The 27,139-nt window shown below is 45.3% G+C and overlaps 1 protein-coding gene across 2 annotated transcripts in view; it reads left to right on the top strand.

Annotated features, from left to right (window-relative positions):
- The window catches only part of ST6GAL1 (ST6 beta-galactoside alpha-2,6-sialyltransferase 1), a 146,420-nt gene extending 119,706 nt beyond the window's left edge, over positions 1–26,714 (top strand). For both annotated transcript variants that reach the window (XM_068977759.1, XM_068977846.1), the window contains 4 exons: positions 3,553–3,650; positions 20,687–20,785; positions 21,992–22,166; positions 23,906–26,714. In XM_068977759.1, coding sequence (XP_068833860.1) covers positions 3,553–3,650; positions 20,687–20,785; positions 21,992–22,166; positions 23,906–24,153 — 620 coding nt within the window. In that variant the 3' untranslated portion in view covers positions 24,154–26,714. The remainder of the gene's footprint in view (positions 1–3,552; positions 3,651–20,686; positions 20,786–21,991; positions 22,167–23,905) is intronic.
- Positions 26,715–27,139: the final 425 nt, after the last annotated feature.

Here is a 27,139-nt window from a genome sequence, read left to right as displayed (position 1 = left end):
GATTTACAAAGATGAGACAGGTCAGATTTGCACTGTGGGCCATAGTTTGCCAACCCCAATCTGTGTCATATCTAGTTTTCCTAGTCAGAATCAGAATATGGTCTCCCATACATGGTTATATGATTCATTCAGCTCATTGGAATATATAAAAAAAAATTTGGTCCAAGTAGTGATCAAATTTCTTTCACCATAATTTCTAGCTATTTGGAGTTATTATACCTGGACACAGTAGATTTTGATGTATTTATGAATTTACTGACAAACTGATTCTGTTGCATTTTCTAAGCATGTAGTATGTCACGTGCATATTGTGGTGTGTTTCTTCCTTTTCTAATTTGCATCTTTTTCTGTGTTCTAATTCTAAGTTAAAGAGAAGTGGATCCCCTTGTTTTCTCCAGCCTTCCTCCTTCAAGACTTATTTGCTGGGAGCCCAGTAGCTGTGGCTTTCTCCTGGTGATTTCCTGAAGACCTATTTGAGACTGAAAGTTTTTTAGTCTTCAATAGCAATAGCAAAGGACAGTTTGGCAAATAAGAATCTAATCCCCCCCTTTTTTTTTTGAGCTTAAATTTAGTGGTCTGTTTTAAAGTTTTCTTCTTTGATTTTTTTAAAATCTTAGAATAAAATTCAAACTTCATACCTTCATACCACAGCCTGCATGATTTGCTTTCTTCCAGCCTCTTGCACTGCATCTTTTTTCGTTTCCCTCAGTCATTTGTTCCCAGTTAAGTCCTTACCCTCCTTAGGGTCTTGACACTGCTGTGTCCTCTGGCTGGAATTTGCTTTCCTGGACCCTTCCCATATATATGTATATTTTTTTCAGATTCTTTTCCATTATAGGTTACTATTTTGTGCCACAGTACTGACCACAATCTGTAGTTATCTTGAATGTAGGTTGTTGTGCTTATTTATTGCCTTTCTCTTTACAGTGGATTTCAAGGTCTCTAAGGGCAAGGAAGGACCTTGATTTCTTGCTCACAACCATTGTCTCCAGTGCCAGGCAGAGAGTAGGTGCTTAATCAGTATTTATTGAAGGAACAAAAACATTCTCCTTTCTCACGGTCAGCCAGGCACCTATCCCAAGCCTCCTGTCCTGGACGTTCTCTATCTGCCGCTCCAAGCCCACCCTCCACCCTTTCCTGGGAAGTGGAAATGTAGACTGTGTCACCTGGGCGTTCTTGCCCTTTGGGCTTTCACTTGGAACTAGACAGTGGAAGCGGGTTTCCCAGGTAGTGCTAGTGGTAAAGAATCTGCCTGCAATGCAGGAGATACAAGAGATGTGGGTTCAGTCCCTGGGTTGGGAAGATCCCCTGGAGAAGAGCACAACAACACACTCCAGTATTCTTGACTGGGAAATCCCATGGACAGAGGAGCCTCATGGGCTATAATAGTCCAAGAGGCTGCAGAGACCTGGACACGACTGAATGACTGAGCATACAGATAGTGGACGCACTGGCACAAATCTGAGACTAAGAAGAAGGACAGTGAGGCGGAGTATCTGTCTCCTCCCCCACCCCTTCCCCGTCCCATCTCCCCTTTTAGGGTGAGTGCAGACTGCTTCTCTTCCTTGACTAAAAGTTTCAGTCCCTGTCAGGTTCTCTGAGTCCTGCTTGCTTCCTTTTCCTTCCAGGCCTGGAGGTAGAGGAGAGGAAGAAAGAGAGGCTGTGCGATGATTCCCTCTGAGGTTCCCGCCGGGTGGCCTCCTGCTGCCAGCAGTGTAGCGGTGGGGTTCCCTGCCGGATCCAACCCCAGGGCATGTCCCATTCCTTGTTTGATTTCTACCTCATTAAACTCCACCCACAACCCTGTAAATAGTCCTTTTATTTGATTCTCAATGACTGCCTTTGAGCTTGCCATTCTTTTCTACCGGGACTCTCAGATTAATCATTTATTCACCTGTGAAATGGGAAAGTGGACTGAAGTTTCTAATGCATCAGCATTTCTAGCATGGCTACGGCTGGTCACTTTTGAAACCAGTGGTTAATTTCAGCAAAACTGATTGCAGTCTGAGTTATCTAAAGATAAACTTGCTGCTCCATTTGTGGTTCTCTGTGCCTGTCTTGTTATCTGATAATGTCTAGACTAAGAACATTTTATGTAACTTTTTAAAAATTTAGTTTTAATTGGAGGATAATTACTTTACAATGCTGTATTGGTTTCTGCTGTAAAAGAACGTGAATCAGCTTTTTAAATACATATATCTCCTTCCTCTTGAGCTTCCATCCCATCCCCAACCCCCATCCCACCCATCTAGATTGTTATAGAGCACTGGGCTGAATTCCCTGTGTTATACAGCTAGCTATCTATTTTACACATAGTTGTGTGTGTGTGTGTGTGTATATATATATATATATATATATATTTATGCCAATGTAACTTTTAAACCATTTTGAAAAAAATTTTTTTCCCTATGATTGAGGATAAAGTTGTTTTTGTGAATGAGATATCTAGATTGCTGGGGTGTAGGGATATAAAAAGAGGGAGGCTTTCATCCCTTAATTCTGTGGGTATTCTCCTTTAGACCCTCTTATGTTGAGCCAAAATCCACTCCTACCCTTCTTCTCCTGATGCCACCTTTGTGCATGAATCATCCAAAATCACTCCCTCATGGAAAGAAATTGAACAGAGATTTGGACTGACCTCTAAATCCTGTGCAGATTTCAGTGGTGCACTGAAGCTTGTTTGATCACGTAAGCTTGAAAGGAGCTCTCATAGGGTCAGAGGCTCCAGGTTAAAATGGATCTTAGAAGTCATCAGTTCCTTCCCGCATCAGATTGGTCATTGCAGATAGAGAATCTTCTCCTAGTCTTCCAAACACTGCTTGAACAGCTACAAGGACAGAGAATGAGAGCTGGGGAGTGAGCAGATTTTTAAAAAGATGATCTATTTGATCTTGGCTGGATTGAAGATTTTATTCCTTACAAACAGCTTTAAAAAAAAAAAAGGAAAATATGGGGTTTAGTTTAGCTCTATGACTTCTCGTTCCATCTCGTCCAGCACCCAGGTTTGTGACCCCTCCAGGGGCTTGGATTCCTAAAGGGAACACTTAGGGAGCTGTCGTGTGCTATGCCCAGACAGCTTTTCAGGGTGCCATGGGGATACTCTGCCCTTGTGGGTTAAGCCAAGCTTATGGTAAGATCTTTGATTTTCTGATAAGTATAGAAGTATGACCTACAAGTAATACCAAAAGAATGTCTGGTTTGCTCCTTTGGTAACTGGAACAGTGATTCACTGGGGAATGCACTGGCCCTGCCCACGTTGCCTCTGTGCATCATTGAATGGGTTTCAGGAACACCAACGTACGGACCTCTTTAGCCTTCGCAGTGGGTGGGCAGACAGCTGGTGATCTCTGTCTGTGAACCTGACCTGACTGTGCCATACAAATATGGTCACTGTCCCCTGTGTCCCATGAGGACATAAAGATTGGGAAGCATTAATTCCCTTGCCCTCCTCTTCCTTCTGCCCTCGCTCCCTCCAGACCTGCCCTCTCTCCTCATAGCGCTGCTGTTCACGCCGTCATCACTGCTGACGTGCTGTTTCCTTGTGGTTTCCAGATGATCACGATGCAGTCCTGAGGTTTAATGGGGCACCCACAGCCAAATTCCAACAAGACGTGGGCACGAAAACCACCATTCGTCTGGTAAACTCCCAGGTAAAACTTCTTCTGTGCAGAAATACATCCTTCCACAAACATGGGTGGTGGTGAGTAGGGTGCAGCCATCAGTACAGAGACTCTGCAAGTAGCCTGTCTACCATTGAAACCAGCTCTGCCTTTTACGAGCTAAAGAGTCGTGCATACGTTACTCCGGCCTCTCTGAAGAGGGGAGAATGATAGTGTCTCCACAGGGTTGTGACGAAGGAGTGAGAAGATCCACACAAAGCACACAGTGGCTGGCACTTATGTGTCAATGTTGTCTACTCTGATATTTACGTGTGCAGAACTGAGTGGCTGTGGAGGGTACATTGGTGAGTGAATCAGACTCAGCCCTGCTCTCATGTAACTTACAGATACAGTCCACTAGTCATACAGACAAATGTAAAGTTACAACAGATAACTACAACAAAAAGGGTCAAAGTGCCACCAGAACCCAGAAAGGGGAGTTGTCCCTAGATAGGGAAGTCTGGAATAGCAAGGAGGTGTCTTTGCTGTGCAGGAGGAGTAAGGGGTCATGGTGAGAAGCGTGGGAAGAGGCAGTGGCCTGGGGAAGGTCCTGTGTGGAAGGGGACAGGGGGGCACCAGGACCCAGGAAGAGGTGAGAGCCTCGGGGGGTGGGGTGGGGGACATGTAGAGGGGGACGAGGCTGAAGATAAGCAGGAGCTTGGCCACAGTGCTTGTCTTCTTTGATGCACGCCCACACTTGCATTTGGTAAACATCCCTGGCGTCCAGTGATCGCTGTCGTAGATGCAGTGGGTCCAGTGGATGGTGGAACACATTTAAGAGGCTCTTGCAATCGTGTGGACTAGAAATGCTGGCAGTTGTACCAGAGTGGACATGCAAGTGACTGTGAGAAATGATGGATTTGAGAGCTATTCCATGTGTGCAGATGACAGGTTCTCTGTGGGGCTGAGTGTGAGAGGTGAAGGGAGGAGGCCACAGATGCACCTGGGCTTCTGGCTTGTGTAACTGGCCAGATAGAGTCACTGAGACTGGAAAGAGCATTGGAGATGTTTTGGGTTGTGAAGGGCTTGGTCAGAGACGGGGGCAGAGATAAAAAAAATATATATATTCTGGATATGCTTGATCTGAGCTGCCTTTTATGTATCTGTGAAGAGAGGTCAGACACAGACACAGATGAAGTCGCTCAGTCGTGTCCGACTCTTTGCGACCCCATGGACTGTAGTCTACCAGGCTCCTTCCTCCATGGGATTCTCCAGGCAAGAATACTGAAGTGAGTGGCCATTTCCTTCTCCAGGGGATCTTCCCAACCCAGGGATCGAACCGGGGTCTCCTGCATTGCGGGCAGACGCTTTTTTTAACCTCTGAGCACCCAGGGAAGCCCATGAGGTTGGAGGTCAGTGGGAAGGTTTGGACACAGATGAGGGTTTGTAAATCATCTCTTTCTATGTGGCAACAAACAGTGGGACCGAATGAGAGCATTGGAGAGAGTGTAAAGAGAAGAAAAGTCCATGCAGGAGCTTTGGGCAATGAGAGCAGTAAGAAAGAGGTCAGCGCCATTAGATTCTGCTTGATGAAGATTGAAAAGCACCATTCTCTCCTTAGCGAAATGGAGGCCACTGTTGGCTTCAGCAATAGCTAGGTGATGAAGGGAGAGTGATAAAGCCAGAAGCCAGCTTTATGGAGTATGAGAAGTGAGATAGGTGGAGGATGGCAAAAATGGAGAGTTCCTTCAAGAATTCTGGTTCTGAAGGGCAGAGAGAAATAGAGCGATAGTTGTAGAGAGAGTTGAGGCTTCCAGGGCTCATTTTTGTTCTTTTCATGTTTTAGATTAGAGAGAATTGAGCATGTTTAAAAATCAGTGGAAAGACGATCACAAAAGGACTGAATGTTTCCACATACATGTGGTCCCTGGAGTAGAATGGTGGTTGCCAGGGCCTGGCAGGAAAGAGGAATTGTTGTTTAATGGATATAGAGTTCCAGTTTGGGAAGCTGAAAAAATTCTAGAGATGGATGGTGGTACAGCCCAGGTTGTACAACAGTGTGAATGTACTTAACGCCACTGAGCTGTACACTCAAAAATGCTCAGAAGAGTATATCAGAGTCAGTTCAGTTATTCAGTCATGTCCAACTTTTTGTGACTCCATGGACTGCAGCATGCCAGGCTTCCCTGTCCATCACCAGCTTCCAGAGCTTGCTCAAACACATGCCCATCAAGTGGTGATACCATCCAATCATCTCATCCTTTTTCATCCCCTTCTCCTCCTGTCTTCAATCTTTCCTAGCATCAGGGTCTTTTCCAATGAATCAGTTCTTCACATCAGGTAGCCAACTATTGGAATCTCAGCTTTAGCATCAGTTCTTCCAATGAATATTCAGGGTTGATTTCCTTTAGGATTGACTGGTTTGATCTTGCAGTCCAAGTTTCTCTCGAGTCTTCTCCAACAATAAAGTTCAAAAGCATCAATTCGTTGGCACTCAGCATTCTTTATGGTCCAATTCTCACATCCATACATGACTACTAGAAAAACCATAGCTTTAACTATATGGACCTTTTTGGCAAAGTAATATCTCTTCTTTTTAATATGCTGTCTAGGTTGGTCACAGCTTTTCTTCTTATGTTACATATATTTTATCACACACACACACAAATTTAAGCCAATGATGAAAAAAAAATTTGATCCAGAAATTGAATATACTAAAAAGAGGTGACAATGAAGTCAATGGTAGGAGTGGTTGGTCCAAAACCTAGCGGAGGATTAACCCCAGCAGGAGCAGGTCAGAAAGGAAGAAGGACTGGGGAGGGGGAGTAGCTGGAGGCAGTCTGTAGTGGAAGACTAAAGAGGCTTCTGTTTTCTCTGCAAAGTTAGGATACAGAGAAAAGGAGGCATTTTATAGGGAGGTGAGGGGAAGAGAGGTTTTAGAGGAGGCTTGAGCCAAGAAGGTTTGAAATTGTCAATAAGGATGGAGTAAACCAGAGGAATGGAGCAGGATCTCTAGGCATGCTGACCACTTTGAGGTTGGGAGCATGGGTTCAGAGAGAAATTCAGTTGTGTTTGCTCATAGGTGGTATGACCCACAGGTTAGCAGGCAGCTACATGTGAGGAAGCATGGAGGAGGCCTGAAAATTGTCTTGGATTTGGAAGGCTACCCTGTTCTTGGGCATCTCTTCTAGGTGTTGGAAAGTCGCTCAGTCGTGTCCCACTCTTTGTAACCTCATGGACTATACAGTCCATGGAATTCTCCAGGCCAGAATACTGGAGTGGGTAGCCATTCCTTTCTCCAGGGAATCTTCCCAACCCAGGTATCAAACCCAGGTCTCCCGCATTGCAGGTGGATTCTTTACCAGCTGAGCCACCAGGGAAGTCCTCTAGGTGTTTAGTGATGAATTAAACCTCAATCCTCAAAGATTCTGAAATTTTAATTTCTAGCAATTGCTCTCCTGGGTATATATGCAAAGAAAACCAGAACAATGCTGTGAGAAGATCCATGCACCCCAATGTTCACTGCAGCACGGTTTACAACTGCCAAGACATGGAAGCAACCTAGATGTCCATTGACAAATAAATGAATTAAGAGGATGTGGTATATATACAATTGAATATTACACAGCCATAAAAAAAGAATGAAAGTTTGCCATTTGCAACAACGGGGATGGACTTGGAGGATATTATGCTAAGTGAAATAAGTCACACAGAGAAAGACAAATGCTGTATGATATCGCTTATATGTGGAATCTAAAAAACAAAACAAGTGAATATAACAACAACAACAGACTCATAATATGGAGAGCTAGTGGGTACCAGTGGGGAAAAGGACGTGGGACAGGGGATTAAGAGGTAGAAACTACTAAGTACAAAATAAAAAGCTACAAGGAGATATTGTATAGTGCAGGGAATATAGCCACCATTTCATAGTAACTTTAAACATAGTTGCTATGGTGCGATTGACACAGTATATAATATTGTTTATCAACTATGCCTCAATAAAAGAAAATGAATAAAGCCAAGGTAAGTGTGCCTGAGAATTACCTTGATAGACCTTGATCCGATTTCTCCCTCAGCACATCCTGCATGAGTGACTTGAGCAAGTTGCTTTATCTTTCTGAGCCTCAGTTCCCTTATTTGTAACGGGGAAATAGTTACCATTCAGGGTCTTTGCAGGATCCAGTGAGACTGCTTAGTGTGGAGCAGGTCACTCAGAGGCCCACGTGCTGCAGTGAGGGCTCAAAAAAGGGTGGCTGTGGTCACTAACGCAGAGGGAGCCCTGCCCATGTCTGCTGGGCAGTCTCCGTGTCCTCTCATTTCCTAGGCTAGTGGGTTTCTTGGCTCCTAGTAGGGATGCCAGCCAGCCTGAGGTTGCTTCAGAGGTGCCTAGCAGAAGGGAGAAAGTTAAAGGATAATTCTCAGGAAAAAGTAAACTCGTGACTCTCATAGAGATCGTGTCCATTATATTCATATGAAGAGGGGACCAGGCGCATGTTATAACCACTTCAGAGAAAAAGTCAAAACAGTACCAAAATTTGAATAAAGGAAGGAAAAAAAAAAAACCCTCATTTTTTTTTTTTTTTTCTTTTTTTCCCATGAGGTAGACAGGAAGAGGAGGGAATCTAACTGAAATTCTACTGGGCAGGGTTGAATAAGCATGTCTGTAGTTTGCTACAACTAACTAAGAGCTGTAAGACAGCTCCTCTGTCGTCAGAATCTGATAAAAAGGGCATGCTGCAGACCATGCGTAGGTTTCCTCTAAGGTACAGTGTTTGTCCTGCACTTCTGGATCGCTGCACTCCGTCTGCCAGGGCTGAGAAAGGGGTGGTGACTTCCCAGGGTGCCCTATCCACTCTTAACAAAAGCCTTTCCCGTCCTCCTCAAACACGCTGACCCTACTTCCTGTCCTGCTGTAAGTGGCACTAGACATCCAGGCTGTTCCTTTAGCACTGGTCACGGGTAGCTGCGTGACCTCGCTCCTTCTGATACTGATGTGTGACTGATGCCCTTCTGTCCTTTCTCATCTTGCTTTTCTAGGAAGCTGGCAGTCAGTCTCCTTTGCCTTTTGCCCAGGTTGGTTATCTCAGCTGTTTCGTGTCTGCTTCTGAGCAAACTGAGTCCCCACATCACACACAGTCTGCACCTGGTACCCCACAGTTCCTGGGGGCATAGCTGCGAGCTGTGGGTATGGTAAATCATGCCTCTGAGCAGCTCATTCTCTTCCTGGAGGGAGAGCTCCTCTGGATGGCAGCTGGGCCCGGGTTTGTTTGCTCAGCACCCAGCCTCCTCCCCTGCAGAGAGGTGCATCTGGCCTGTGACAAGGCCACGGAAAACAAAGAGGTGGTTCCTTACTGAGAAGATGGCTTTTTATAAGAGAATGGTGTCACACTGTGAAGTTTAAGTAGATCTATTCGGGCAGGTATATGCCAGGTATTATGAGATTCAACAGGAAAGCTATAGATAGCTAAATGTGAGTCTTTAAATAAATTCAATTGTGACTCTAAGTGTAAAGGTTTTGTGAGACTGAGCGGAGCCCCTGCTGGGCCCAGTGGCTTCCTTAGAGACACTTGTACAGGTTGGGAAAGAGAACCATGCACAGTGGGACATACGCTGACTGGACGTCACCCAGGGCATTTCCAGATCGCTTATCTTGTGATATGAGGTAGTGCCACTTACAGATACCTCCATTATCTAAGGGCCATATCTGTCTTATATTTAATCTTCATGATAACCCTATGAGGTGTGGTCACCAAACACTATTTTACATGAGGACAAAGGTCCGTCTAGTCAAGGCTATGGTTTTTCCTGTGGTCATGTATGGATGTGAGAGTTGGACTGTGAAGAAAGCTGAGCGCCGAAGAATTGATGCTTTTGAACTGTGGTGTTGGAGAAGACTCTTGAGAGTCCCTTGGACTGCAAGGAGATCCAACCAGTCCATCCTAAAGGAGATCAGTCCTGGGTGTTCTTTGGAAGGAATGATGCTAAAGCTGTACTCCAGTACTTTGGCCACCTGATGCGAAGAGATAACTCATTGGAAAAGACTCTGATGCTGGGAGGGATTGGGGGCAGGAGGAGAAGGGGACGACAGAGGATGAGATGGCTGGATGGCATCACCGACTCAATGGACATGGGTTTGAGTGGACTCAGGGAGTTGGTGATGGACAGGGAGGCCTGGCGTGCTGCAGTTCATGGGGTCGCAAAGAGTCTAACACGACTGAGTGACTGGACTGACTGACGGACTGACTAATGTTTGTGGAAGGTAGAACTTGTGAGTGAAGAAACTGGATATCTAACTGAGGCAAGTTTTAGAAATTGTCTTAGGGAATGTGTTGGAGGAGTGGCTTGATTCCTCATGACTGCTTTTATTAAAATATGAGAGGAGAGAAATGAATTGAAAAAGGAATTATTTAGCAAAAAGGAAACAGAACTTAAGGTTTGGAAAATTCCCAGCCTATCTGTATATAGCGAAAAATGAGAAAGCTTGTTTTGACAAAAACACTAAGGGGATGGCCCAACAAGCATTTGATTTAAAAGGTCAGTTTGGGAGTGAATCACAGACCTAATCAGCCACCCTCGCAGAAACACTGCTAGTTTGGACTAAAGAAGACAAGCTGAAGGCGGGCTGTCAGATTTAGATTCTATGGGACCAAACTATAGAACTCTTTGCCTGCAAACAGATACCATTCTTCAAGGCAAGGGGTCCCAGTGGTGATTCAAAGACCATCAGGGCTGCTTTCCTTGGTTCCAAAGGGGAGAGGGGATGGTCTTGACCTCAGTAGGTCAGATGGCAGCTGCCCAGGGCCTTGGTAGAGTGACCCCTACCCAGAAGAGCCACGCAGGTGGGACTGATGCCCCACCATGTCCGTAACGCATAGCATCAAACCAAAGAGGATTATTCTCCAGCCTAAAGCTATAACGGTATTTACTTTGCTAGGCTTGGACCTTCTTGGAACCTGTCATTTCTTTATTCATTCCAATTTCTCCCTTTTGGAATGAGACTCTATCCTATGCCTGTTCTACCACTGTTTTTTGGAAGCACATAATTTATTCCAGTTTCACAGGTTCACAGCAGGAGAAGGTTTTACTTCAGGTTGAATCATTTGTTTTTTTTCTGGTTTAGATAATATTTAGATAAAACTTTGGACTTCAGCCTTTAGGATGGATGCTGGAATGAGTTAAAACTTTGGAAGATGTTGAAGTGGAATTAAATGTACTTGCATGTGAGAAGGACATGATTTTAGGAGATCCAAGGGTAGAATGGTATGGACTGAATGCTTCTCCCCCAAATTCATATCTTGAAGCCCTCAAGATATAAAGAAGTTCTTTTGGAAGTTCTTGAGGGTGAGGCTTCCATGATGGGATTGGTGTCATAAACAGAGATACCAGAACTTGCTCTCTCTCTGCTATGGGAGGACACAGGAAGAAGGCAACCATCTGCAAGCCAGGAAGTGGGCCCTCACATGGAAACTGAATTTACTGGTACTCTTGATCTTGGACTTCCCAGCTTTCAGAGCTGTGAGAAATAAATGTCTGTTGTTTAAGGCATTCTGTCTGTGGTATATTTGTTGTAGTGGCCTGAACTAAGAAAATAGTTTAATGTGTATTTCGTAAGAATAAGAATATTGTCTCAGGTAAGCAGAACATAGGTATCAACTTCATACATTTACATGGATACCATACTTTAATCTGGCTGCATTGCAGTTTTGTTGATTTCTCCAGTGATGTCTTTTATGATTTTTCTTCTAGTACAGAATCCAGTTGCATCTAGTTGTCATGCCTCTTCAGTCTCAACCTGGAATCGTTCCATAGCCTTTGCCTTTTAAGACACTGACATTTAAAAAAAAAATTAAGTCCTTTAATTTTTTTTTTTTTCAGAGTTTATCTGATGCTTTCTCAAGAGTAAATTCAGTTTCTGTACTCTTTGCTGGAAAACCGCACAAATGACATTGTGTCCCTCTTAGAACATCATATCAGGAGGCATCCATATCCATCTGCCCTTCAGTTGATTTTTATTTTGAGCACCTAAATGTGGTGTTGTCTGATGAGACCACTGTGTAATTACATTTTCCCTTGAAATCTATGAGTGAACACTTTAATACTATGCCAGTACTCTGCTCTGCATCAGAATTTCCTGCTACATTTAACATGTAGTGATCACTTGCCTGAACCAGTCTTTACTATGACGGTTGCAAAATGATGGTCTTTTAATTCCAGCTCCCCCTCCTCCATGTCATCTAGTTAGCACTCAGAATTCCCTTCTCATTCTCCATTTATTTCCTTCCTCCCTCCCTTCCTTCTTTCTTTTCTTTCTGTATTTGTTATTGGTAAAAACTCACAGATTGCTATGTTTTCAATGGTTTATAATTCATTTTATAGTTCCGAACTACCTAGGTATTCAATTTTTCCCAGGTTTGACAAAGGAACTCCTAGTGGGAGTTCCTTTAAACTGGTTCTTGTTCTGTGACATGCATGCCCTCATCATGTCTTTAAAATACTCCTATACTTTCTGGCATAACAAGATGTTCTAGTTCATTAGTACCTATCTGTTGGGTTTTTAATATCTCATATTTATTAATTTTATCCTGAACATACACACAAAGTGTTCTAGATCAGTGATGGATTTCTTATTTAAATGTGTGTGCTCAGTTGCATCTGACTTCTCTGAGACCCTATGGACTGTAGCCTGCCTGGCTTCTCTGTCTATGGGGTTTTCCAGGTGAGAATACTGGAGCAGGTTGCCATTTCCAGCTCTAGGGGATCTTCCCAACCTAAGAATTGAACCCACGTCTCTTACATCTCCTGCATTGGCAGGCAGATTCTTTACCACTTGGGCCACCTGGAAAGCCCTTTATTTAAATCCCTTACCTTAAATAATAAATGCATTAATCTCTCTCTGCCTTAGTTTTTATTCCTAGGGCAATGCAGTAAGAGCCAGGCCAATTATCCTACATGAGTAGCCAGTACCCCATAAGAAAGGAACAAAAAAGTAGTTATTTTTTTCCCTTGCTTATAAAAGGCAGGATGTAGCTGTCCTCTTTTCCTCCTAAAGAGAGTCCCCTTCTTACTCCAGCCCTTTGGAATATAAATAAACATATCTACAGCTCTCTCTGGGTTCCTAGGCCTCTTTCTTCCTACTCCATAATATCTCTTAGAATATCTCTGTATTAATCTTGAGTTATAACCATTTAGCTTCTCGAGGAGATAAGCAAAGTTTCATTATGTTTGGAGTCAGAGAAGAGCAGTTAACTAGACAAGTTAGCTATAGATTTTATCATGATTTATAAAGTCTCAGGAGTCTAGGGCTTTTTGCAAGAGTGCTGAGACATCATGGTAAGTCTTGCTTCCCCATGCTATTCTACCCTAGTTCTGGGATATGCCATTTCTTCCGAAGGAGCTCTGATTCCTTAAAGTGAAAACTGACATTAGAAACTAAGATCTAGGTACTAGGTATGTTCATGCCTAATGAAGTAATCTTTGCTTCTTGGCCCTTTCAGTAGGTAAAGGAAATATATGCTGATACACACACAATACACATACATGTGTATTTGTTCATTTATATATTTGCATGTGAAAGTCACTCAGTCATGTCTGACTCTGTGACCCTATGGATTATACACTCCATGGAATTCTCCAGGCCAGAGTACTGGAGGGGGTAGCTGTTCTCTTCTCCAGCAGATCTTCTGACCTCGGGGATCGAACCCAAGTCTCCCCCATTGCAGGAGGATTCTTTGCTGTCTGAGCCACCAGGGAAGCCCATATATATGCATGCTGCTGTTGCTGCTGCTAAGTCACTTCAGTCGTGTCTGACTGTGTGACCCCAAAGATGGCAACCCAGCAGGCTCCTCTGTCCCTGGGATTCTCCAGGCAAGAATACTGGAGTGAGTTGCATTTCCTTCTCCAATGCATGCATGCATGCCAAGTCGCTTCAGTCATGTCCCATTCTGTGCGACCCTATGGACAGGCTTCTCTGTCCACAGGACTCTCCAGGCAAGAACACTGGAGTGGGTTGCCATTTCCTTCTCCATATATATGCATACCTGTAGGTATATGTACACATCCGTATAGACACAGGCATATACATGCACATATGCCTGTTTTAGAAATGACAGACTCTAGTTGATACCTCAGTCTATTCAGATAAAGGTACTTGCCTTTCCATTATGTATTTGCATCCCTTCTTCCACAGTGAGAATCCTCCTTCTAACAACATCAGCACATTGATTTATTTGGTTATATCTATAATACATCTAGAGTAATTTGAAAATTGTTTTGTATATCTCTATATAAAGCAAACCTATTTTAAGTTCAGGATTTGTTTGCAGTTCTCTTTCATACCCTGCCCAAAATTAAGGGTTTATGGCCAAATAATGTGTACCTAAGTTACCTTGATTTCCCTTTCACTTTTCACTTTCATGCATTGGAGAAGGAAATGGCAACCCACTCCAGTGTTCTTGCCTGGAGAATCCTGGGGACGGGGGAGCCTGGTGGGCTGCCGTCTATGGGGTCACACAGAGTTGGACACGACTGAAGTGACTTAGCAGCAGCAGCAGCAAGTTACCTTGATTAGCTCTTCTGTTTCTCTTCACTTTGATTATGAATTCATTTGAAATTCAATTGTACTCATTTTGTTTCAGTTCTAGGTTTTTCTTTTTCTTCTAAAAAAATATGCAGAATGTTAACATGCTTCTAGAATTCAAAACTATCCAAAAAGGCGTACTCAGAAAAGCATTACTTCCTACTGAATTCCTTGCACCCTATTTCACTACCACCCTGTGTATATAACTGACTACTGTTTTGTGATTTCTTGTATCTATAAAGACAGATAGATGTATATATGTTTTTTTTTTTTAATTCCTGTATTCCATACAAAAATGCAGTGGACTGTATATGCTCTGCTATACTCTGCTTTTTCCCTGTGCTTTCTGGAAGTCACTCCATATCAGTTCACAGAAATCTTCCTCATTCTTTGTTGCATCTGCATAGTACTCCTTTGTGGGTAAATTTCACAGCTTATTCTATCAATCTCCTTTGCTCAAACATTTAAGTACTTTCCAACATTTATTTCCCCTACCACTTTATGGTTCTTTGAATGACTTCTCCTGTGATTACAGGTTGAATGACAGGACCCTTGGATTTGGGGTTTGTGGTAGGTTTCAATTGGTGGTGCCCTTCTGTTTAGCGCTTCCCTGTCTAGATCCAGTTTGCAAAGTCAGGTCTTCCCTTAAGACTCACAGACTCCATATCATTTTTCAGATCTCCTCAAGACCCTGAAGATCCTTTTGTCTTCCTAGAGCATTAACTAGCTTTGCAACCGTGGCAGATTTGCAAATCTAACAGCTAGAATACAAACTTTATCATCCCTTAATATTTTTGAAAGAAGATTGCTTAGTATAATGAGACGTTGGGCAGACCTTGCTTTGTACTGTAGCTCCATCCCTTCCGAGCTCTGTGATTGTGGGCCAGGTACATAATCTCTTAGAGCTTCCTTTTCAAGCCCTGTTTGGGGCTTGGAAATAATGTGAGGAGTAAATGAAAAGACATCAAACTGGACTGTTGTGTGAGTTTAACTGTTAAGTCTAGACTCTATAGTTAAGATGTATCAGTATCTACACCCACACCCACACAGAAGGTGTATTAATTTCCTAGGCCCACCATGACAAAACACCACAGATAGTGTGGCTGAAACAACAGTGATTTATTTTCTCACAGTTCTCGGGGGCAGAAGTACTAGATCAAGGTGATGTCAAGGTTGGTTTCTGACAAGGGCTCTTCCTGGCTTGAGGATGGCCACCTTCTATGCCACTATGTGTGCATGTGAGTTGAAGGTAGAGAGAGATCTCTGCTATCTCTTCCCTGTCTTATTGTTTTATTAAATTAGGGCCCCATCTTTAGGACCTTATTTAATCTTAATTATCTCCCCAAAGCCTTATCTCCAATATAATTACATGGGGGTTAGGGCTTCAACATATGAATTTGGGAGGGACACAATTCAGTTTGTAACAGAGGGAAAGAAAGATTTGGTAAGAAAAAAGACCCACGTACTCACAGTGGGAATATCTGAAGAATGCAATTACATATGATTACTTTCTTCTATATGTATATAGATAGATGGATGTGTGTGTGTGTGTGCACACGTGTGCATTCTTGTAGTCTCTTTTAACTTTCTGCAGTGACTATTTCTAACTTTATGACTAGAAAGCTTGCTTTAAACGGGTTTCTAAATAGCAATAACCCATCTCCCCAGTGTAGTCTTTCCCTGGCACTTTCTCCTTGGGGGGTCCGTTGCTCTGGAAATGACTTACTCTCCTCATCATGAGGCCCTGGGGATCCCCGAACTCAGGTCAGACTACATGAGGGTGAGTACAGGAGCATTTGAGAAGAGCTTTATTTTTAAGTCCCTTGTGCTGCAGTTGGACAAAGGACTGAGATGTTGTCCAGACATGTCTAGTCACCCAGGCAGGGCCTTACAGGATGGTCATGTCTTATAAATAAGGCACCTGGGACCCAGATAGGGCAATGATCCTCCTAAGACCACAAGCGAGTTAGACACAAAGTAGTCTCCCAATTCCCCAAGCACTTTTAAGCCTTTTTTTTTTTTTTTTGAGGAAATCTTTGACTCTCATATAAAGGGGTGCCAAAATTAATATGGTAAATCCAGAGCTATGTTCTTCTAAGGCTGAGGGGTGCTTGCTGGCTCCTCCTCTTTCCTTCCACCAGATCCCAGCCCTGGTCACTTTCTTTTCCTTCTCTCCAGATAAAGCAAGAATTTGCCTTCGGCTCTTCTTCATTTTCTAGATTACTTTCTCACTTGTCTCAAGTGGCTCAAGTAAATGACCATTTCCCCACTGTGTACAGTGAGAACTGAGATCAGTCTGATCCTCAGTGTGTGCTGGTGTATTTGAATATCTTGTGGTTTATGAATACAGCCCTGTGGGAACAGAAACAAGTCTGCCAAGACCTAGGCTCTGAAATCTGGTCCTGGTTCTGCCTTATACTCAGCTGGAAGTCTCAGACCTCAGTTTACCCTTCTGAAAATCATGGGTTTGGATTCAGTCTTTTGCGGATTTTCCTGTATGACACATGAAAACTTAGGAAGCAAAATTCTCGTGACACATTTTCTTTTTTAAAAAATATTTATTTAGCTGAGTCGGGTCTTAGTTGTGGTATGCAAGCTTAGGTTCCCTATAGCATGTGGAATCTTAGTTCCCTGACCAGGGATGGAACCCAGGTCCCCTGCATTGCAAGGTGGATTCTTAACCACTGACCACCAGGGCACTCCATCATGACACTTTCCTACCCTCATCAAGTGCTTTCTTTGACGTTTTCTGCCACAGGTGTTCCACCCTATCTTCTTAGCAGTGAAGTAGGTAGATTAGAAGTGTAGAATCTGGAACCAGACAAAAGGGATCCCATTCAGACTCCCCGAGTTACTAGCCATATGGTTTGGGTAAACTACTAATACTTAGCATCTCTGAGTCTACTCCCTTATTTATAAAATGGGTATATTAAGAATTGCTACCTAAGATTGTTGTAAAAATGAATTAACATATAAAAGTATCTGGCTTGGAATAAACATCATTTAAGCAGCATCTGCTATCATCATAGTTATCATCTGCATCTCTCTTGGATTTGCAAGGACAGTAACACCACAGACCCTGGGAGAGTAACAAGGTGCAGGAAGTACTGCTCCTGGCCTCTGGCTTTGTGTACTAAAAAGACAGCTTGAGAGAAACATTTTTTAAAAATCCCAGTTATCACTAATCCTCATGAGTTAAGGATAAATCACCTGGTGTCAGTCCTCTACATAGAAAGCAGCATAGCTTAAGAAAGGACACTTTCAGTCTACCAGCAGTTTCTGGTGGGGGGGGGGGGCGTGTGGAGTGGGATGGGGACAGGGAGTGAAGTTGTAGAGTTCAGTCTTGGAAGTCATGTATAAGATAGTGGGAGGGTGTCCGTCTGCCTATCCCTTATGTCTATCTTGCAAAGCCCTGTCTGCCAGGATGCCCACTCTGCCTTTGGACTATAGCACTAAATTCCTGTGCTGTGAGTTACCATGTTTCCCACAGAAAGAGGACAGTGCTTGATGTTGGAAGATGTGGGTCCCATTTCTGGTTCCTGTGGCCTCTCGCCTGTGGGACTCCAGGCCAGTTGCCTCGTCTTTGAACTTCAAAACTCTATTCTATCCTCACATACTGGCTGCTGTTCTTTCCATGTTCTCATTTTAGGAAAGTGGCCTGAGGTCCAGGACTCACCTTGACCTCTTCTTCCTTCACTTTCAACATCCAGTTAGTCTGCAAGTCTACAGACGTGGTTCAGTTGTCCAAGGTTCAATTGTCATTGAACCCTTGCAGCAACCCTATTAGGCAGATACTATTGATTATTCATATTTGCACATGAATTATTCATACATCTGATGGTTGTAACTTTTTCATTTCCCTATCATTTTTACTTATGCTACAGTAGCATCTTTTATCTGAGCTTCCTTTTCTGTAAAAATTCTAGTCCAGAACACTGGTCTGTTTGGATCCTTCTCACGAGCCTTCATTGGTCCTGCCATCTACTGAGGAAACCCTGAGCTCCCCTGTGTGGCACTTACCTACATTTCTCTGACCCCTTCAGGGTCTCTCTCCCCTTGTGTCTAAGCCGCACTGGACAACTTTCAATTCCTAAACAAGCTCTTCACTTTACTAACTAGAATTAGGTTTGTCAGCAAGTGACAAGAATACTCTGCCCACCTCTCAATACTAGCTTAACAAGATAGAAGTATATTTCTCATGTAAAAGAAGTCTAGAGCTGGTGTAGTGTTCCAGAGAGTCAGGAACCCAGACTTTTACTACCTCGTGCATCTGCCGTTCTACCATGTGACTTCCACTTCATGGTCCAAGGTGGCTGCTCAAGCTACAGCTATTACACCCACCGTTTGCAGCAGGAAGGAGGAAGGAACAAGGAGGGTCATAACCCTGCCTCTAAGAACAGTTTCTGGGAATCACACTTGCTTACACACCATTGGCCAACATTTTGTCACACAGCCACACCTAGCTGTTAGGCTAGGAAATTTTTATTTTGGCTAGTCTTTATTTTAGATAGCCATGTGCTGAGGTAAACATTGTTTCCAAGGAAGGAGAGGATGGGTATGGGGTGATACCTAGGAGTCTGCCATGTAGTCTCACATCTGGGGGGTGTGCACGTTGTTCCTTCTGTCCAGCTCCTCTTCCCTCTCCCTTCTCAGTCCCTTGGCTTGGCCTAGCCTTACCTGTCCCTTAGCACTGTTACCTCATGCCCATGCTCACTCTGGCACCCTGTGACTGCCTGGGCTCCTCAGCACCCAGTACAACTGCACAGTCTCTGGCCAGGATGGGCCCACCACCAATATTTCTTCTTTCAAAGATACACGGAAGAAATGGGATTATGTTCTTAAGGCTCCCAGGACCTTCGTACATCTGGGGGAAAGTATAGTGATGGGGTAGCTGAATGATCTTAAAGGCTCACAGCAGACTGCCACTCTTGGTTATAGAGACAACCCTTCTTCCCACAGTGGGACACTGTTCAGGTCTCAGCCTTCATGATGGTGAGCGATCGATGTGGAGAGGGGTTACTGTTGTGATTCTTGCTTTCAATTCCAGTCAGTTCTTGATTTGATTTCTGCCATTTGTTTCTCTCATTTTAAACCTGGGCAGTATCTCCCACATGCTTTTTAAGGTGGCTGAGAGCTGGTCTTGCGTATCAGCTTTGTCCCTTAAGAGGGACACAACTTCTTTCATTGCTAAGCCTTCAGGCCCCTCCTTGGTCTTTCTCACTCACTGTAGTGCCCCCACTGGATCCTCAGGACAGCTCCTGAAATAGGAGGGCAGTGTTACCTGCACTCACAGATGAGACATGAGGACCTAAGTGACCTCCTGACTTGCTCGCAGTCATCAGACATGTGGCAAAGCCAAGAACTGAGCCGGGTCTTTCTGTAATAAGTGTAGTAGCTTTCACCTTCTGCTGCCACACTTCTCCTATTTTAATAAGTACTTTAACATTTCTGTGCATAATTTCTTCCCAAATTTAAAGTCTCCTAGGATAAAAGGCAAAATGTGAAATTACTGAGTCAAGGTGTATAAATATACTTTTTAAGAAGGCTGTTAATGTGTTTTGCAAAATTGATCCAGCAAGGATGTCCTATGGAGCCTTATCACAGTCACATTTTGCCCAGGCTAGCCCAAGAGCTGGGGAGCCAGAGAGTGTGGGGAGGAAAGGGGCTGGCTGGTTCCTCAGCAACGCACACGTGAGCCTCCCCCCAGCCTGGGGGGATTCTGCCATGGCCCCTCTAGTACTTTGGCCACCTCATGCGAAGAGTTGACTCATTGGAAAAGACTCTGATGCTGGAAGGGATTGGGGGCAGGAGGAGAAGGGGATGACAGAGGATGAGATGGCTGGATGGCATCACTGACTCGATGGACATAAGTCTGAGTGAACTCCAGGAGTTGGTGATGGACAGGGAGGCCTGGCGTGCTGCGATTCATGGGGTCACAAAGAGTCGGACATGACTGAGCGACTGAACTGAACTGAACTGAACTGATGGCCCCTCCACATGGGCCAACTACTTTGGTGCTCAAGCACAGATTCTGCCATCCAGTCCAATGTGGCACAAACCAGGGCCTGTATTGGACTCTCAGATGTCCCATGTCTGTCTCCAGCATGCTCTGTAGTAACTACTACATGCCAGGCTTGATAGGTGATTGAAGGGCTTTTCAGAGATCATTTTGGTTTTATGTGATTCTGACTTTAAACCTCAGCCCCCTGACCTCCATATGAGGCATGACCACAGGGGACTCTACCCCAAGCCATGTTCACTGTACCCTTTCTCCAATAATCTCAAAAGTCTGAGTGGAACCCTTTCTGCTATGTGGCTGATGGGGTATGACAACATGTCCTTTAAGGTCCACACAGTTCCAGCTGTCATCTCTGTCTTCTCACAAGTGCTGCTCCAAAACTTAGACACTTCACTGGGCTCTAGGTGGCACTTGTGATGTGTCAGGTACTACTACAAGCCAACACTCACGTGTAAATGTCCAGGTGACAGCCTGTGTTTCTTCCTGCAGTTGGTCACCACAGAAGCGGGCTTCCTCAAAGACAGTTTGTACAATGAAGGAATCCTAATTGTGTGGGACCCATCTGTTTACCATTCAGATATCCCAAAGGTAAGTGGATGTCCATGGGAAATTGGGATTGAGTCACCTGTTTTCTATACATTTCCCTGACGTACTGGGTTTTTAAAGTTGTGGTTGACCTAGCCACCCTGAGGGCTGACTGGTTCCATTTCAGGGCACCTCACTTTTGGATTAGTTGTTCAGGAGGATTCCTGTCCTATACCAGTGCTCTCCATGCCCACCCTGCATTGCCATGTATTTGTCTCTCAACTGTGGTCTGTATCAGGAGTAATAGTGGCTGGATTTCCCACCATCTGGGGTGGATTGTGTTCATGTAATAATTATTTCTGATGAGCAGTAGCAGGCATAGACAGTTGCTACTATCTCTCCTATACACAATATTACTTGTCCCACACTTCAGTTTCCACTTTTCATTTCACTCTCATAGCAACAGAAAGAAGTAGGCAGAAGCATGGTTATTCCCATTTTGCAGATGAGGAAAACAGAATGTGGTGGTGGGGGTAGGGTTACTGCCTGGGACTCGATTTGCTAAGCAGAGGGCCCAGATCTGCAACGTCAGCTCTTCAGGGCAGGAGACAGAGCCTCAGTCCTGCTGGGCTCTAGCTTCTCTGGCCTCTCACTGTTTGTCACGCAAGTCAGCTGGCCTCTCCCTGGCATGGGTTGCACTGGCCACAGGAGAAAGGCTTTGAGGAGGAGGGACAGAGAGCACTCTCCTTGGTAGACTCAATTCTCATGCTGGACACACCGGTAGCTGACAGGCTCTGGTGGTCCCTGGCACCCTCCTCTGCCTACCTCAGTTTACAGTTTTGCACTGATCTCACTTAGAACTGAAATTTGCCTGGGTCAGGTCAAGGACCATGAGTCCACAGCTGTGGCAATCTGGGTCCCAGTTTTCACCCCTTTAAAAAAAGAGAGGTGGGGTTAGATAGGGCCAAGAGCCCCTCTCAGCTCTGATATCTTTCCCAGTCTGTGATCCTGAGGTCTGAAGCTGTTCTGTGGTCACCAAGATCAAATGTCCCTGTGAGCACAGGCTATGGGCTGGGTGCCCTGCTATCAAGTGAGAGCTGTGATATGGAGGAGAAGCATGGAGTCTATCTTGATGAAGGGATGTCTCTCAGGAGTCTGCCAGGAGTGGTCCCTCCCTACCTCCCCTAGTCCTCAGAGGATGATGAACGTCGGGGTGGCAGCAGAGCAGCCCATTGCTCTCCTTGAGGAGACCTCTTCCTTCTTTTTCAGTGGTACAGAAATCCCGACTACAGTTTCTTCAATAACTTCAAGAGCTATCGTAAGCTGCATCCTGATCAGCCCTTTTACATCCTCAAGCCCCAGATGCCTTGGGAGCTGTGGGACATCATTCAAGAAATCTCCTCAGAGCTGATCCAGCCAAATCCCCCATCCTCGGGGATGCTCGGTGAGTCCATGTCTGAGAAAGACCTCTGGTGCTTGTCTCTACAATAGAGTAGCTTTCTTCTGGGGTCTCATTCATTTGTTCCTTTGCCAAACAGTTGCTAGTTTTTTGCTATATTTTTGTGCTGAGGCAAATTCCAACTAAGATCAATACGATAGAATCTTCTTAACTTCAGGGTGTCCAGTGGGAGCATTTGGTCAGGTGTCTGAGGCAACATTCAGTTTGTGCCAGGAAAGTGTAACCAGCTTGGTGCCATAGGAGAGAGGACCCCTTCTAGGAAGACAGCCTGAGAACTTTGTGGAGAACAGGACCAGGCCTGGGAAAGGGGAGATTTGGCAAGTGGAGATGGAGTAAAAAGGGAAGCACAGAAAAGATGAGGCAGGAGGAGCAGGGCTGGGACTTGGGTGAGGCCAGCCAGGCACCTACTTCAGATGTGCAATTTAAGGAGCTGCCACAAAATTCAGAAGCAAATGATATCTTAATAATGTCTTTTAAAAAATCACAGTGAAAAATTTCATGATAGACAAAATATTAAAATTTTAGATAAAGGATCAGTAATAATGCCATTATTGTCCTGAGCCGTATTAGAATCTGAAGAAAAAGGAAGAATCAGTAATATTCAGAATTTCACCTAGTGGCCTCCCTATCTGTGGCCCTGAGAGAAGTCTGAGTGGTGAAGCTGCACTTGGTTTGGGGGTCACAAATGGAGTTGTGGGTGCTGGTGTTGGGGGGGGGGGCGGGGCCAGAGTGCTGAGGGCCCTGAGCGCTGGCTGCAGGCTTTCTTGTTGGACTTACTCCACAGCTCGCTGCCCTCATGGCCTGTCTGCCCCTCACTGCCTCTCACTCTGAGTTCAGCTGGACCACAGGCACTTTCTGCCAGATACCCACCTGCTAGCAGTTTACAATTTTGCTGTAAGAACTATTCATCATAAAAGTTCCCTATATTGATGGTTGACAAGAGCAGTCTTAGAGCTATGATCTTATTGCATCTGAACAGCAGCCTGTGTGGTAGGGAGAGTGGGTAGATCACCCCCCTGGGACAGGTGGAGAACCTGAGGCCCTGAGAAGGATGTGTCCTGCAGGAGATGACTGAGCCAGGTGGGGACAGGCATGGGGGATGGGAGGCATCCCCCATCTCTTGTTGGGTCTGCATCTCTGTGTTCTGAACCCCTCCCTGAGTGCACCACCCACCACACTCTCTCAGCTCCTCTCTTCTGACTGAGCCCATCGATACAGACCAGCGCATGCTCCTGTAACAGCTGTCCCCCTCCCACCTGAGGCATGAAGCCTTCCTTCCCCGCAGTGTTTCACCAGGTACTAGTGTAAGAAACACCTCCCAAATAACCAGCTATGAGGCTCATCCAAGATACAGACATGAGAGAAAGTAATATCTGCATGGAATGGTTCTGTCTCCTCAGTCACCTTGCCCTCTCTCTTCATAGAGCTTCTTGACAGTGATCAGTTCATTGGCTGATGGTGGAGCCCTTCAATTCATTAATGTTTAGGGAGGACCTGCTGGGCACCGGGCTCTGACCTGGGTGCTGAGCATACGAAGGTTCGTGAGCCCTGCACCCTGAGGAGCAGCCTGTTGGATGGGCTTACCGGAGCAACTCACACTCATGAACAGACATTCCAGACATACCTCTCCAGCTTTCAGGGTGTGGCTGTGGGGCTCCCTGGGCAGAACTCCGGGGAGCCAGGGTGGATTGTTGCTCAGGACTCATCTCTGCTCTCCTCTCCAGGCATTGCCATTATGATGTCACTGTGTGACCAAGTGGATATTTACGAGTTCCTCCCATCCAAGCGCAAGACTGATGTGTGCTACTACTATCAGAGGTATTTCGACAGTGCCTGCACAATGGGCGCCTACCACCCACTCCTCTTTGAGAAGAACATGGTGAAGCACCTCAACCTCGGCACAGATGAGGACATCTACCTGCTTGGAAAAGCTACACTGCCTGGCTTCCGGACAATTCGCTGCGGAGCATAAGCTCCCCAGCCAGGCCCCCTTACCCTTCCCCATCAGCTGGTCTTCTGGCCACCCCAGGCCTGGGAAGGAAGACTGTGTGCCTGAACAATCACAGCCCACACTTCAGGCAGCAAGAGCCCTGGGACTTCAGAAACTCAAGGGCAGGGCCCCCAGCCCAGCCTGCCCTGTTGTCATGGGGGTGTGTGAACCCAGAGCCTCCTGTCTCACTCATGTATACCTGTTTAGCATTCCCTCCAGAGAGGGTCCTCCCACCCCCAACCTAGGTAAATGCAAGATCCACCTTTCCCACCAGGGCTGCCAAAACTGGTCTGCTTTCCCCACCAGAATGATGTTGTTATTGCGAACCAGGGAAACAGGAAAAAAGGTAGTCTTTATCCTCACGGAGAAGGCGATGGCACCCCACTCCAGTACTCCTGCCTGGAAAATCCCATGGGTGGAGGAACCTGGTAGGCTGCAGTCCATGGGGTCGTGAAGAGTCAGACACGACTGAGCGACTTCACTTTCACTTTTCACATTCATGCATTGGAGAAGGAAATGGCAACCCACTCCAATGTTCTTGCCTGGAGAATCCCAGGAATGGGGGAGCCTGGTGGGCTGCCGTCTATGGAGTCACACCGAGTCGGACACGACTGAAGCGACTTAGCAGCAGTAGTAGCAGCAGCTCCATCCTCAAGTTGCATATAGATCAGTGCGAGGGACCAGATGGATTCAGTGTGCTTGATTCACAGGGACTTGTGGGTGTGGGCTTGCTGTGTGGCTGTGGGCTTGCTGTGTGGCTGTTTGCACCCAGGAGGGACCACACTCTTCCCATGTCAGTGGGTCATAGAGGGCTTCACGGAGCTGGGGGCTGTGAAGTGGATTTTAGAAGAGAAGAAACATGTCAAGCAGATTTTGTCTAAGTCATCTGAGATGTGTTTTCCTATCTGCCTTTATTACCTGTATTTAAGATCTGCCTGAGTTTACAGGCTCAAGGTACTTTTTGAGGAAACCTCCTCATGTCTGAGGCATCAACTGAAGCCCCATACAGATACCAGGCAAGCCAGATGCCAAAACCCTGATTTCCCCAGGCTCGCCTGGCCTGAACCTAGCCTAGCCTACCAGCTGGGTGTGCACAGTCTATCCAAGTCTTCCTTTTTGATGCCCACCCCCAAACCTCCTCCTGCCATCCTGTTTTTCCCTTTAATCGTCCCACTCCCAGATTACTTTCAAGCATTTTCCATTTTAAAATTTCCTGACTTTTTTTTTTTTTACCTTCATGGGCCTTTTGTGAAAGGCCTCTCAGGGATTGGGAACATGGTTTCCTAGGACTTAAGAGTCGCTCTCAGAGGTCAGAACCTTGGAGATCATGACTAATTCTCACCAGGTGTATCAGAGTGCTGTGCCCCCACCCCCGCCTGCAAGGGAGCAACATCAAAGCCTCTGGAGAGGTCTGTCTCCTGTGGTCTATCCACACACACACTCTGGACCATTGTGCTAAGTCCCCTCCCCTGATGGGGAGCCATACTAGACTGGACCAGGCTTCTGGACTCCTGAGCTAGTCCCATGTGCTCATGAGTCTTGAATGTTGAGGTCCAGACCAGTTGTTGTGGAGCTGGAGTACTCATTCATGGTCAAACTGCTGGCTTGTGCAGGCAGTAGAAAGAGCTCTGGAGTGAGAAGCCCTGGGTTTTCAAAGTGATGCTCCCCTATTACTTGCCATGCCACCATGGGCAAATTCTCCTCTCTGAGCCTTTTTCCACACTTATAAAATGGGTGGTGAGCCTGCCTCACAGGTGCTATGAGGGTTACCCGGGAGAAGGCAGGTGCTCAGTGCACGCTGGATTCCTTCCTTCCTTTACTAAGATCCTGCCCTGTGCCCACACCTGGCAGCATCCTGCTGTGAAGCAGGCCAGAGAGTGGGCTTTGTCCTCAGGGAACGTAATGTCCTATTGGGAGACAATAATACCTACCCTGCTTGGAACACCCTGGCAACCATCCGAGGGAGTGGAGGGTGCAGAACGTGTCCCTCCTCAGGCCTGATCCTCTCTGGGATGGATAGGCAGAGCACTTGGGCCACTGGCCGCTGTGACCCCAGGCTTTTCCACGTCTCTGGGCCCAAGAATTCCTGGGAGTCACTGAATCATGAGCATGGAGTGCAGAGGGAGATGGCATTCCATCGCCAGGAGAGAGATGTTGGTATGGACACTGAGACTACACTGGGTAGATGCTTAGCTTTTATGTGTTATTATTAACAGATCAAGTTAATTTAATTGTGCTTTCTCAACCTGGAAACGGGTAGAATGCAAATAAGATGTGGATACTCTCGTTAGTCTGATTAAATGTTTTATATTTGTGACAGGCAATTTAAAAATTATGACTGTGTCTTGTAGGAAAGCCACTGTCTCTAAGCTGTTCTGTTTTATTCAGTAGCTATCTGTTCATTCTCTATCATGAAGTCTTCAAATCTTTCCATCTCAATCAAAAAGCTATTGATGTTGGCCTGGAGTTGAGACATCAAACTCAGAAACTTCTGAATCATGTCCTAAGCTATTTCTGAATTATCCAAAGATTATGTAAAATTTTAAAATAAATGATTGTTCAAAAATTTTATCCCTCCTTTCTTGTTAAGGGGACAACTGCTCATTGTCAATTCTTGTTTCCAAAGAAGACACAACAGGAATCCTGAACCCCCAAACCCTCCCCCATGAGCTCCTCTGCCTTAGCCTCTTGTCACTTCTACAGGAAAAGAACTACTTACGCAGCAGGATATCACCTGTGAGATAGCAACTGGTTAGTTTTTTTCCTTTTGCGCTTGCTTGGATTCAAATGACAAAGCTGTTTTTCATCCAATACTTCAAGGAAGGGCTGCAGGAGGACAGAAAGCAGAATGAAAGGAAGTTCTCACCTTGGTTTCCAAAAGTCTAAACCCTTAAAGGAACAGTGTCCCAAGGGGATAGCCAAGTTGTTTAGATACAGAAATTTCTGCCCAAACCTCAGGAGAATGGGA

This window comes from Capricornis sumatraensis, chromosome 1 (genome assembly GCF_032405125.1).
Source record: "Capricornis sumatraensis isolate serow.1 chromosome 1, serow.2, whole genome shotgun sequence".
NCBI classification, from domain to species: Eukaryota; Metazoa; Chordata; class Mammalia; order Artiodactyla; family Bovidae; genus Capricornis; species Capricornis sumatraensis.
The sequence above is the reverse complement of the archived record's forward strand: the minus strand, read 5'-3'. Positions and strand labels throughout refer to the sequence as shown.